At 57.0% G+C, this 12,158-nt stretch overlaps 1 protein-coding gene across 2 annotated transcripts; it reads left to right on the top strand.

The window, feature by feature from the left end:
• The first annotated feature begins 396 nt into the window (after positions 1-396).
• Positions 397-8,779, top strand: SP7 (Sp7 transcription factor). 2 transcript variants are annotated; one of them, XM_027543004.1, is made up of 3 exons: positions 397-645; positions 1,083-1,150; positions 5,853-8,779. In XM_027543004.1, the coding sequence occupies exons 2-3, from the start codon at positions 1,130-1,132 to the stop codon at positions 7,125-7,127; spliced, it is 1,296 nt and encodes a 431-aa protein (XP_027398805.1). In that variant the 5' UTR covers positions 397-645; positions 1,083-1,129; the 3' UTR covers positions 7,128-8,779. The 2 variants fall into 2 exon arrangements, with proteins under 2 accessions (XP_027398805.1, XP_027398807.1); XM_027543006.1 differs by lacking the exon at positions 397-645 and having other exon boundaries at positions 1,068-1,150.
• Positions 8,780-12,158: the final 3,379 nt, after the last annotated feature.

Here is a 12,158-nt window from a genome sequence, read left to right as displayed (position 1 = left end):
CTCAACCCCAGAACACACACTCCCTCCTGACTTTCACAACACACGGTCCACACGGCTCTCCTGCTCTCGAGGTGGGTGACTGGGGAAGCAGGCATCTCTGTGGTCAGCTCGGATGTGTGTGTGGGGCGTGTGCGCCTCCAGCCATGTCACTGCGATCATCTGTGTGTGAGTTTGTCTCTGTTCATTCATGACAGTGGCCGTGCCCCAGTGGGGAGGCTGCGCGCGTGGACGTGCACATGTATCGTCCTGTGTTTGTCCATGAGTGTGTATGTCAGTGTGTTCCAGTCTCTCTGTGTGAGTGTCGTCCCCAATCCCCCATCCCCCCCCTGGATCTCTAATTAGTGGTTTGGGGTTTGTTCCTTTTCCCTCCTGTTCCTTCCCTCAGCGGCAGCAGCGGCGGCGGCAGGAGCAGCAGCAACAGCAGCAGCAGGAGCAGCAGCCGCCGCCGCCACCCGCGGACCCACAGCCAGGACTCCGGAGTCAGAGTAGGATTCTAGGATCAGAGCCTGAGTGGGAACAGGAGTGCAGCTGGCCTAGGAGAGGAGCGGAGCCCTCCTCGGACCCTCAGGCGACCCCTTGCCAGCACTCCCAGTGCCAGACCTCCAGAGAGCAGAGACTCAAGACACCCAGCCCCTTATCCCCCAGGTACAGGACACTCGGGAGCTCTGTCTGGGAGGGGTTCCCATAGCCGCCTATGGGATGGCTGGGGGCAGGGTGTGGGGCACCTGGGCCCACCCTGCATCCGCCCAGACCCTCAGCGCCCCCGGCATGCCCTGACAACTTGCCCTGTCCCTACCCCCTCCTGCTTCCCTGGGAGCCCCGTTTCTCCTCTCCCGCCCAGATCCCTTCTTTGGGGGAGCTCAGCAAATGGAGCAGGAAATTTGGACCCTCTGCCTCCCTCTCTCGCCCTGCTCATTGGATCCGGAGCCTTCTCCGCTGGGAAAGCTGTAATTAGAGGGTGGATCCCTACAGACAGAGAGCAGCCCCCCCCACCCCCACCCCCTAGTCCCTTCTAACTTTAGATCTCTTCTCTCCCATTCTCCCATTCTCCCTCCCTCTCCCTCTCCCTCTCTCCGGCTCAGCTCTCTCCATCTGCCTGGCTCCCTGGGACCCGTTCCCCAGCCTCAGGATGGCGTCCTCCCTGCTTGAGGTAACTGCCCCCTCCTTCCCCCAGGACACCAGCCTCGATCTTAATGGTCCTAATCCCTGTCCACTCCCACCTTCTAACTCACACAGACTGTTGCTCTGGTGCTTGTCACTTCCAGGGGTCAGAGGAGGGGTGGGGGGCAGGAGAAAGGGGAGGAGAGAGAGCAGGGCAAGGGGTCACGGAGCAGTCAGATCAGGACTGAGGGGATTAGGTTAGAAGAAGGCATGGACCCCTGAGGTCCGCCAAGCACACCAGCTCTGAGGAGTGGAAGAGGGATTGAGGGATCGAGAAAGGAAGGGGAGGGGAGTGAAGAGAGAGGAGTGGGAGAGAGATAAACTGGTAGGGGACAGGGGGAGAGAAATAGGCTAGAGGGCTGGCTGAGTGGGCACTGGGCAACAGTGAGTACATGGTTCTTTGGGGGTCCTGGCTCTGGGGACTCACCCTAAGCAGTGTCTTGTCTGGTTTGTAGGTGGGGAGGGGGCTGGGCTTCTGGGCTGGTAGCAGAGGAGGTGGGCAATGAGAGAAAGGAGAGGGCAGTCCATGTATGTGGGGGGGCTGACCAGAGGAACTGGGCCCAGGTCTGAGAGGCAACCAAGGAGGAGGGCCAGGGTCTGAGGCCGCCTGCCCGGCTCACAAATATTTAGCTTTCAGCCAAAGACAAACTCAGCTCTATTTTGGGAGTGGGAGGCTCCAGGGCGGACCGGGCCACTTCCCCTCCAGGCTGGGACCCCAGCATCCCTTGCCTCTGGCACTGAGAATGGAGGGAACCAGGGTACCACGGGGGTCAGGGCTTGGGGGCTTGAGAAACTGCTGACTCTGCCAGGGCTTCTGAGGGACTCATGGCACATCACAGTTGGAAAGGCGGACTCACAGTCACTCAGAGGCTGTCTGAATGTCCCGAGTTCTCCTTGCTTCTGGATCTCTGACTCTGTGTCTCTGTTACCACTTCTGCTTTCTGGCTCCCTCCATAGGAATTTGGGACCAGAGAGCCCTTCCCAAAGATCAACTCCCATCAGTGGCCTTGACCTTCTGTATTCTTGGGCCCCTCTGAAGGCCCCACATCTGCTCCCAGTACACTAGCTCATGTCCAAGCTGACTCATTCAGCCCTACAGGAGAGGTGTGTGTGAGATGGACCAGGAGTCTCTTAACACCTGTGTTCACTGGCCTGCATGTGAGTGTCAGAATGTAGAGCAGCACACCTGCACGTGTGGCTGGTTTTGTGGGAGCACAGGTGTGTGTGCAGGCTGGGTCACCCAAGTATCTGTTAGTCCAAGTGGGGAATGGTGTGTGTAAGGCTGGTGGATAGGGAACCTGTGACTGAGTTTGAGGGAATGGCATGTGAGGCAGTGGGGCGGACACCATGACCTAGTTGGGGGTCCTCAGGGGCTTTGTCTACCCTCTACTGCAAGGAGGCAGATTGCTCACCCCAGCATCTCCCCAAGAGACTCTTGATTGAGCCATCATTGAAATGCTGTGCTTGGTCTTGAGGAAGCTGGAGGACTAAGGTGCATGGAAATCCTGGGTCCACCCAAGGCAGGGGCCGTGTCAATGGGCGTGGGCTTCATGCCAGAGTTGCCAGCGTGGCACTGGTGCCGGCGGGAGTGGCTGGGCCAGAGGTCTGCTGGAAAGACATGGGATTGGGGTAGCATTTGGCAAGAGGAGCGTGTCCTGGAAACTGGACTTTCTTATCCCTCATTCCCTGTAATCTGGAGATGCCCCTGATACCAAGGCTTCCAGCCTCTGTCTCTTTCATCTATTTTGAGGGGCACCTGGGCCCTCAAGCTTCTTCTTATACCCCCATCAGGAAGTCCTCTTGGACAGTGGGAAGAACTTGGGGGTTCAGAGAGGGAAGCGTGACAGGAGGCTCACCTGGGCTGAGTGAGATGCAGAGGATCAGGGAGGAGGGAGAAATGGGGATGGGGGCTAATGGGGATGGAGACTTGGGAGCTGGAAGAACTAAATAATTTGGGAGGAGGCTGAAAGTGGAGAACTGGAAACTGGGACCTCAGGTGGCCAGTCAGCACTCAAATGTCCAAGTGAGCCTTCCAGTGAGAGGTCAGGGGAAAGAGGGCGGGGTCCCCTCCCCATGTGAGAGTGAGAGCTGGGACAGCTCCTTATCTTGTTCCTTCTCCAGAGATTCCCCCTTCAGTACTTAAAAGCCTGTTTTGGTGTGGTTGGCATTGTTTTCAATGGATGTGGGTGGAAGCAGGAGGAAAAACAACTCGAAGGTGGGCTCCAGCCCCCGGGTCCCCCATATGGGGACACAGGCACACATATTTAGAATCCTTAACCAGGACCCTCTCCCTAGTTCTCGGGAGAGCCCAAGCAGCAGGACAAGGAAACTGAGGCTGCGATGAACCTTAGCCAAGTACCCAGCTCTTGGCCTCCAGAACCTTCTGAGCTGTCCGGTGCCCGGCTCCCCCTTCTCTGTCCCCCGGGCCCTGGGGCCCTCTGTTCCCCAGGGCGGGGGTCTCCTGTTGGCCTGGGGCTGCTTGCCTTCTCTCACCCCTCCTTCCCGCCCCATGGCTGGGTGGGGTCCTTGGGCTTGGCTGAGGCCCCTGTGGCCACAGTGTGAGGGCCGGGCGGGGGGGACGGCGTCGGCGTTTTTAAAAATAAACCGACCGCAGGGAAACCAACGGAGCCGGGCCAGGCAGGCAGAGGGGGAGGGGGTGGTCAGGGGGAGAGGGAGGGAGGAGTGGCCTGGTCTGGGGGTTTTCTGAAGCCCAGCACCGGTGGGGTTTTCTCTTAGGTAGGAAATTGGCCCTCCCACCTCCCCCCTTTCTTCCTTCCCCCTCCTTTCTTTGCTCTGCTTTCCTGTGCCTTCCTTGCCCAATCTCTTTCCATCACCTCTCTTTGTTTATTCTGCGTTCCTCTCTCTCCCTCCTTTTGTCGCTTTTTCCTTCTCTTCTCTTTTGCGTCCCTGCCCATTTCTGCCCCTGTGGGCCAGCTCCCACTGTTTTCACTCCCCCCCCACCCCCTACCACCAGGGACTTTAAGGTCAGGTTCTCACCCTGCGGGCTCCTCTGCTCTGTGGGTCTATGGGTTCTGCTCTATGGTTCTATGGGTCTCTGCCCCTCTCCTTTGCACAATATATTTTGACCTTTCCTTTCCACTAGGATTTGCCTCCTGCCCCAGCAGCTGCCCTGCCTTACCCACCTCCGCTTGGGAGGTGAGAGGCTCCAGGGACACCCTGGCTGGGAAGGATGCAGGGCTTCTGCCATGGCCAGATTTGAGGATGCTTTTGATGGTTCAAATTTGGGAGTCCATGGTGTCATCAGGACCTCAGAAAGAGGTCACTGGGCAGGGGGAACAGCAGGTTTCCCTTTGGGAGCAGGGCAAGGCAGGCGATTGCACACGCAGCCCTCACTGCAAGCCTTTAAACTTCAGATTTACCCCTAGGATTGGTGTCACAGGTGCAGACTACGTGCTCGGAGATAGCAGGCTGGCCTGGGAACCCTGGATTTTTGGGTTCTTTTTCAGTTTTACTGAGAAGGTACAAGGTACATTTTTGCTGCTGTCGTTGAGGGCCCCTGTCAAGGGACTATACAGGGTCAGCTTCTGACTTGTTTTTGGTGGGATTCTCAGTAATGGATGCCTATGCGTGCCAGCCAGAGATCCAGGAGGGCACCATTTCCTTATGGGATGTCCCAGAGCTGACTCAGGGAGGGGTACCGTGAGGGATGGTGATCTCAGGGAGCCTTGGCCTGGTAGCAACAGCACAATGGGCATTTGGTATTCCTAAAAGATCCCTGTGCCTTGCATCTACACACATTTCCCTCATTCACTGTGCTGGAGGGGTCTCTACGTGTTAGGGGACACTGAGGCATGGAGGGAGGGGTGTGGCTGTGAGCCACTATCATAGCCAATCCAATTCCCTGCCCTGGAGGGGTGTGAGGATTTCAGCTCTCCAGGCCCTCCCAAAGGGGTACCAGCTGGCTCCACAAAGCAGGAGGTGCCTAATGCCCGCTTGAAAGACATTCTTGCCTCAGCCACAGCCCTGGCTTGGCGGCAACCCTGTTCCCTCTCAATGTCCCAGTGTCTCCGCCGTCGCTTCCTCTTGCTCCCTGGCCCAGGGTCCCTGCCAAGAGAAAGAGATTCCTTACCAGGGACATGAGGACACTGCTTTAGGGTGACTAGGCCACTGCCTTAGTCAGGAGATGAAGTAGAGACAGGAAGTGAATAAGGGGTCAAGCTGGGAAAACCTGGAACGGGGGCAACTACGGTCCCCTAAGACTTTGGCTTTTCCCCACGCTGCTCTTTCAGCCTCGTCTTTCCTTTCCAAGTCCCCCACCATGGCCTCTGCTCCCAACCCACTTCCAGGGGTCAGGATCCCTAATACTCACCGCATCCGGGTGCTGCCTTGATCCCTGGCTCTTCTTTCTCATGGCTTTTTAAGAAGCATCTCCTGTTCCTCGGAGGCCCTTGCACATCCCCAGCATCACAGGGAGCTCTGCTTCCTGCCTGCTAGGTTGGGTGTCACCGTCCCTGTCTTGGTCCTCTGCTCTTTTTCCAGACTCTATCTGAGCTCTTCCCTGGGTCCCAGTCCTCACTGCCCATCCCTCTCCCTGACCTTACCTCTGAATCCCCATCCTCTTCACCTCTTCCTCACCACCTTTGTTCTTCTGTTCTCCAGGTCTCCAGGCTGTGCAGTCCTTCTGCACATCTCCTTTTCTCCACCTAACCAATGCTTCTCTCTCCCCACAGGAGGAAGCTCACTATGGCTCCAGCCCCCTGGCCATGCTGACAGCGGCGTGCAGTAAATTTGGCAGCTCCAGCCCTCTGCGGGACTCCACGACACTGGGCAAAGCAGGCACAAAGAAGCCATACTCTGTGACCAGTGACCTTTCGGCCTCCAAAACCATGGGGGATGCTTACCCAGCCCCCTTCTCCAGCACCAATGGGCTCCTCTCCCCACCAGGAAGCCCTCCAGCACCCACCTCGGGCTATGCCAATGACTACCCTCCCTTTTCCCACTCGTTCCCAGGGCCCACGGGCACCCAGGACCCTGGGCTCCTAGTGCCCAAGGGGCACAGCTCTTCTGACTGCCTGCCCAGCGTCTACACCTCTCTGGACATGGCACATCCCTATGGCTCCTGGTACAAGGCAGGCATCCATGCAGGCATCTCACCGGGCCCAGGCAATGCTCCTACCCCTTGGTGGGACATGCATCCTGGGGGCAACTGGCTCGGTGGCGGGCAGGGCCAGGGTGATGGGCTGCAAGGGACACTGCCTGCAGGCCCTGCTCAGCCTCCACTGAACCCTCAGCTGCCCACCTACCCGTCCGACTTTGCCCCCCTTAATCCAGCCCCCTATCCAGCTCCCCATCTCCTGCAGCCAGGGCCCCAGCATGTCTTGCCCCAGGATGTCTATAAACCCAAGGCGGTGGGCAACAGTGGGCAGCTGGAGGGGAGCGGTGGAGCCAAACCCCCCCGGGGTGCAGGCACAGGGGGCAGTGCTGGCTACGGGAGCAGTGGAGCAGGGCGCTCCTCCTGCGACTGCCCCAACTGCCAGGAGCTGGAGCGCCTGGGTGCTGCCGCAGCCGGGCTGCGAAAGAAGCCGATCCACAGTTGCCACATCCCGGGCTGTGGCAAGGTGTACGGCAAGGCCTCCCATCTGAAGGCCCACTTGCGCTGGCACACGGGCGAGAGGCCTTTCGTCTGCAACTGGCTCTTCTGCGGCAAGAGGTTCACCCGTTCGGACGAGCTGGAGCGCCACGTGCGCACTCACACCCGGGAGAAGAAGTTCACCTGCCTACTCTGCTCCAAGCGCTTTACCCGAAGCGACCACCTGAGCAAACATCAACGCACCCACGGTGAGCCAGGTCCAGGACCCCCACCCAGCGGCCCCAAGGAGCTGGGGGAGGGCCGCAGCACTGGCGAAGAGGAGGCCAGTCAGACGCCCAGACCTTCTGCCTCACCGGCACCCCCAGAAAAAGCCCCTGAAGGCAGCCCGGAGCAGAGCAACCTGCTGGAGATCTGAGCCGGGTGGAGGTCTCTAGCCCCCTGAGTCTGCCTTTCCAGCCTCTCCTGGCTCTGTGGACCACTGCTTGCCCCTCACCCCCTTTGACCCATGCATGTTGCCCTTTGCAACTCTATCCATCTTTCCCTCTTCCCACCCATTCTGGGCCTGGGTATCACCCTGCATGCTTCCTCAGCTTACTTCCTCCCCTTGCCATGAGACCCTTCTGCAAACTCTCATCTCAGGCCGTCACCTGGTGCCTGATCTCTGCACTCAGGGCTTCAGAAGCTCTTTCCTCGCTACTGCTCAGTTTCTCTCTCTGCTCTTACCAAACCAACTCACTTCCCCTCCATCTGGGCTCCCAACACTTCATTTCTCCATCTCACCGACTCCTTTATGTGCATCTTTTCTGCCTCCCAAGCTTATTTACCACTATTCCTTAGCTTTCAGGCTCCAATCTTCTCAACTTTGTAGTCCACTGCCTTCTATGCTCCAGAGCGTTTTTTTTACAAACACAGTCATGATGATGATAATGATAATTTATTGCCCCCTGGTGGCCTCTTCATTAGGGACCAGAGTTCAGGGGATTGGGGTAAGTGACCTGGCAGGGAGCAGGGTGCCAAGAGGGGGCAGACTGGTGGGGATCTGATCCCAAAGATGGGGTGACCCCAGGGTCAGGGAGGCTGCCCCCAGGCATGTATATTTAACCCCTATGTTCCAAGAGAAATGAATAGTAATAATAATAATTCTATTTATCTAAGTTATGATGACAGGTCAGGTAGAGTGAGCTGGGGAGGGAAGGGGGTCCATTTCTGCTATGGAAATTTTAGCCAAATGCATCTCTGTCTAGAAAAAGTGATAGTGGAGATCTTGTTAATAGAACTTCTATCATCAGGGTCTCAGTTAATGGTGTTTCTCTTAACAGAATCTCTGCTAATAGAGTGAATTAGCTAGATCTCTGTTAATGAGTTGATGGGGTATCTCACAACTAGGGGATCCCTAATATTTCCAGCCCTAGCCAGAAGCTGTGAAAACTCAAGCCCTATGGAGGGGAGAACTGGAATGTACTCCAGATTCCTTGACCCCAGAGCAGGTTCTTCCACTGCCCCTCCTGACACCATGACCCCATTAGGCTAATCCCTTGTTGCCACCTTTAACAGAGCTTGCAGCTGCCATCTTAGACATGCTCTTTGGGGAAGCCCATCTAACCCAAGGAGGACATTAGTTTGGAGGTGTCTCTCCTGGAAAAAAGGCGGGGAAGGCTTCCTCTGGGATCAGATCAAGAAAATCGAGTATTTATTGAGTGCCTACTCTGTGCAAGGCACTGTGATAGGCTGGTGCCCAGAAGTCATGAGAAAGAAGAATTTATAGACCTAGGAGGACAGAGGTCCCCAAGCTGCCTTGGGGTTGCATCCACAGGCCGGCAACCTGGGACTTCCGATGCTCCCAACTCCACCTCCAGTGACTTTTAAAGCCGCTTCGTGCCTTTGAATGCCTTTCCTGTGACTTTGGATCCTCCTTTTCTATTTCTTGCTCCCTCAAGGCCCCAAGTTAAAGGGTTAAAGCCGCCGGAGCTTGGGGAGAGGGTAATATTGTGGAAGGGAAGGGATCAAGCCCTCATGGAGTCTTTTTTTTTTTTTTTTTAATTTAATAAATAAAAGTTTGATTTTAAATTTTGTCATGCTGAGAAAAGAGGAAGAAGAGGGCAAATAGGCGAGCCACAGGATTTCTCCTTGGCAACCCGGGGAGTCACCAGGGGCATTGTGTCCTGCCTGTTTGCACGTTACGCCCAGGGTAGAATACTTCGGCTGTCCCGCCTTGCGGTGGAGGTGTTTTTAACGGCCCAGAGCTCTCTGCGGAGTTGGGAAGGCAAAGAGGTTTCTTCCCCGGCTCTTCCTCGGGCTCGGCACCAGCGGACCTGGCCCGGCATTAGCCGGGACGCGCGCCGGCCCCGTGAGGAGTACCGCGGGGCCAGAGCCCGGCGCGGTGCGGCTCCCGCGGGCGGACCCGCCTGGCACGTAACCCGCCCCCGGCCCGGGGCCTGCAATCAGTCGTGCCCGCCACGGAGTTAGAGGCGGAACAAAAGGCACTCTGTGGCGGCCAGCCCCCAGCCACAATAGGGCTTTGTGCGGCCCCCGCCCCCTAGGGCTCCCCCGCCAGGCAGAGGGGCTCACCCGCAGCTCCCCCGGCTTGGGCCCGACTGCGGGCGGCGCCCCAGTCTGCCGGTACCGCTCGGGGCATCGGGAGAGGCCCGCCGCGCTGCAGCGGGGAGGGGTCGGCGGGTCCCAGGCGGCGATCCGGCCGAACTCGAGCTACCGGCCCCCTTCCCACCCCGCCCCCGTCCAGGTGCGAAATCTCCTGCCCTCGGGCGGGGAGCGAAGCTTCAAAGGCTCTTTGAAGAGGATCGGAGTTCCGAGGACTCTCCCGCGGGCCGGGGGCCGCGGCGGAAGAGAGACTGAAAAGGGGCGGGAGACGCCCAGGCTCGCGGCGGCAGCCCGAAGTGGACCCCCGGGCTCGGCTCCTCGGGACCCCCCAGGGCCTGGCTTTCTCGCCTGCCGGTCTCCGCCTGTCCGGTGCCAGCTCCCGCCCGCCGCAGCCTCGCGGTCGTCCCCTCCCCGGCCCCTCGGCCCCTTTCATCTTCCCTAGACTCCGCTTGGGGTTTTGCTGGTTTCTGGGAGATAAAAACCGCCTCAAATAGCGGCGGCGCGCTGCCAGGACAAACAGGGCCGGGCGGGCCATGTGCGCCTGGTTACCGGCCCCGGGCCGGGGCGCCGGGCTTCGGCGGGCCCGGGGAAGGGGCGGCGGGACGAGGTCCAGGCACCCAGGCTCCCGTGATGCCTCCCGCCTCTCAAAGTAGGGGGCCCATTTTAGAAGTTTCGGGCAGCGGCAGGGGCGCTGCCTCGGTTTCCCGCCCAGGTCGTAGGGAGTGGCCGGGGTGGAGAGACCGCCTGCTGAGAGCTCTGCGCCCCCGGGACTGTGGGTCTCAGTCACTGTGACGCCGGGGCCACCGCGCCCCCTGGTGAATTTAGTGGAGAGTGCGCTAGGCCCGGACTACTCTCCCAAGACTCTGCAAATTGTGAAAAATCATTCAACAAACATTAAATAAGCTGTATGGGCTTCCGGTAAAGAATCCGCCTGTAATGCGGGAGACCTGGGTTCGACCCCTGGATTGGGAAAGGTCCCCTCCAGTATTCTTGCCAGGAGAATCCCCGTGGACAGAGGAGCCTGCGGGCTACAGTCTATGGGGTCACAAAGAGTCGGACACGACTGAACAACTAAGCACACACATGGGAGATGGTGACTGTGTGTGAATACACAGAGCACCGTTTCCTTCTCTCCAGGTCACATTACTGGTAAGAGGCAGGTACCTAACTGATAATTATAACGCAATCTGTTGGGGAAAATCAGGCTTCATTGAAGGGAGGGTGGAAGTTGCAGGCCCAGGCTGTAGTGAGTTGTGGGGGTTGGATGGTGCCAAGGTTAAGATACAATGAAACTGTTTGGGGGTGGGACCTCCCTGGTGGTCCAGTGGTTAAGAATCACCTGCCAGTGCAGGGGACACTGTTCCATCCCTGGTGCAGGAAGATGCCACATGAGGTAGAGCAACTACAGCACAACTCTAGGCCAGTGCTCTAGAGCCTGTGTTCCCCAACAGGAGAAGCAATGGCAATGAGAGTCCCAAACACAAGGAGAGAGATAAAGCCCTCACACAGCAAGAAAGACCTGGTGCAGGCGAAAATAAATACATTAATTAAAAAAAAAGTTTGTGAGTGGCATTTCACTGCTCTCCACAGGTCTGTCAGTCACAGACTCCCACTTTTCCTTCAATCCTATGTTGCTTTCCTGTCTCAGGAAGTGCTTTCTCAGCCAATTTCTCCAAACTTGCCGGTTTGTATATTCTGCTCTTTTACGCCTTCTGTGACTTCCCAGACAACAGTCAGCTAAGGGCCAGACGGGGTACTCATGGTGTTGTCCACGCTGTACCACCTGGGGACTTTTTGGAGCTACAGCTTCAGAGCTCCATCCCAGAATTTGTATTTTAACAAGATTTTCAGATGAGTCCTATGTTTATTAACCTTCTGGAACCCCTGGTTTTCTGACTCGGGGTATAATGCTCGAGGGGAACTTTTCATGTAGAAAGAAGGGGCAGACACAGACAAAAATATTAAAGCAGAATGTCTCTCCATTGAGGCTGGTTGCTCTTGGGAGTGGGGACTATGCTTTATACAGTTCTGTGTGCCCAGAGCCTGATCCTTGGAATTGCTGAGTGTGTGTGTGTGTGTGTGTGTGTGTGTGTGCACGCGTGCACGCATGCGTGTTCAGTCGTGTTCAACTCTTTTCAACACCATTGGCTGTAGCCCACCAGGCTCCCCTGTCCATGGAATTTTCTAGGCAATAATACTGGAGTAGGGTGCCATTTTCTTTTTCAGGTGATCTTTGCCACCCAGGGATAAAACTCTTATCTCCTGCATCTCCTGCAGGGGGTTCTTTATCACTGTGCCACCTGGGAAGCCCTGGAATTGCTTATTAATATTTGTTAAATGAATGAACCAATGTCCAGGGTCACCTAGTTTGTGGCAGAGTTAGAGCTGTTTATCTCCTGAATCTGCTTAGTGCTTTACAATTTCTTAAATGGCTTTGTTTCCATTTTTATGTATGGGAAACAACCATGCGTTACTACCCTCTGCAAATGAGGGAGATCAGATCAGATCAGATCAGTCGCTCAGTCGTGTCCACTCTTTGCGACCCCATGAATCGCAGCACGCCAGGCCTCTCTGTCCATCACCAACTCCCGGAGTTCACTCAGACTCACATCCATCGAGTCAGTGATGCCATCCAGCCATCTCATCCTCTGTCGGCCCCTTCTCCTCCTGCCCCCAATCCCTCCCAGCATCAGAGTCTTTTCCAATGAGTCAACTCTTCGCATGAGGTGGCCAAAGTACTGGAGTTTCAGCTTTAGCATCATTCCTTCCAAAGAAATCCCAGGGCTGATCTCCTTCAGAATGGACTGGTTGGATCTCCTTGCAGTCCAAGGGACTCTCAAGAGTCTTC

This window comes from Bos indicus x Bos taurus, chromosome 5 (assembly GCF_003369695.1).
Source record: "Bos indicus x Bos taurus breed Angus x Brahman F1 hybrid chromosome 5, Bos_hybrid_MaternalHap_v2.0, whole genome shotgun sequence".
NCBI classification, from domain to species: Eukaryota; Metazoa; Chordata; class Mammalia; order Artiodactyla; family Bovidae; genus Bos; species Bos indicus x Bos taurus.
Note: the sequence above shows the minus strand (reverse complement) of the source record. Positions and strands in the feature narration are given on the sequence as shown.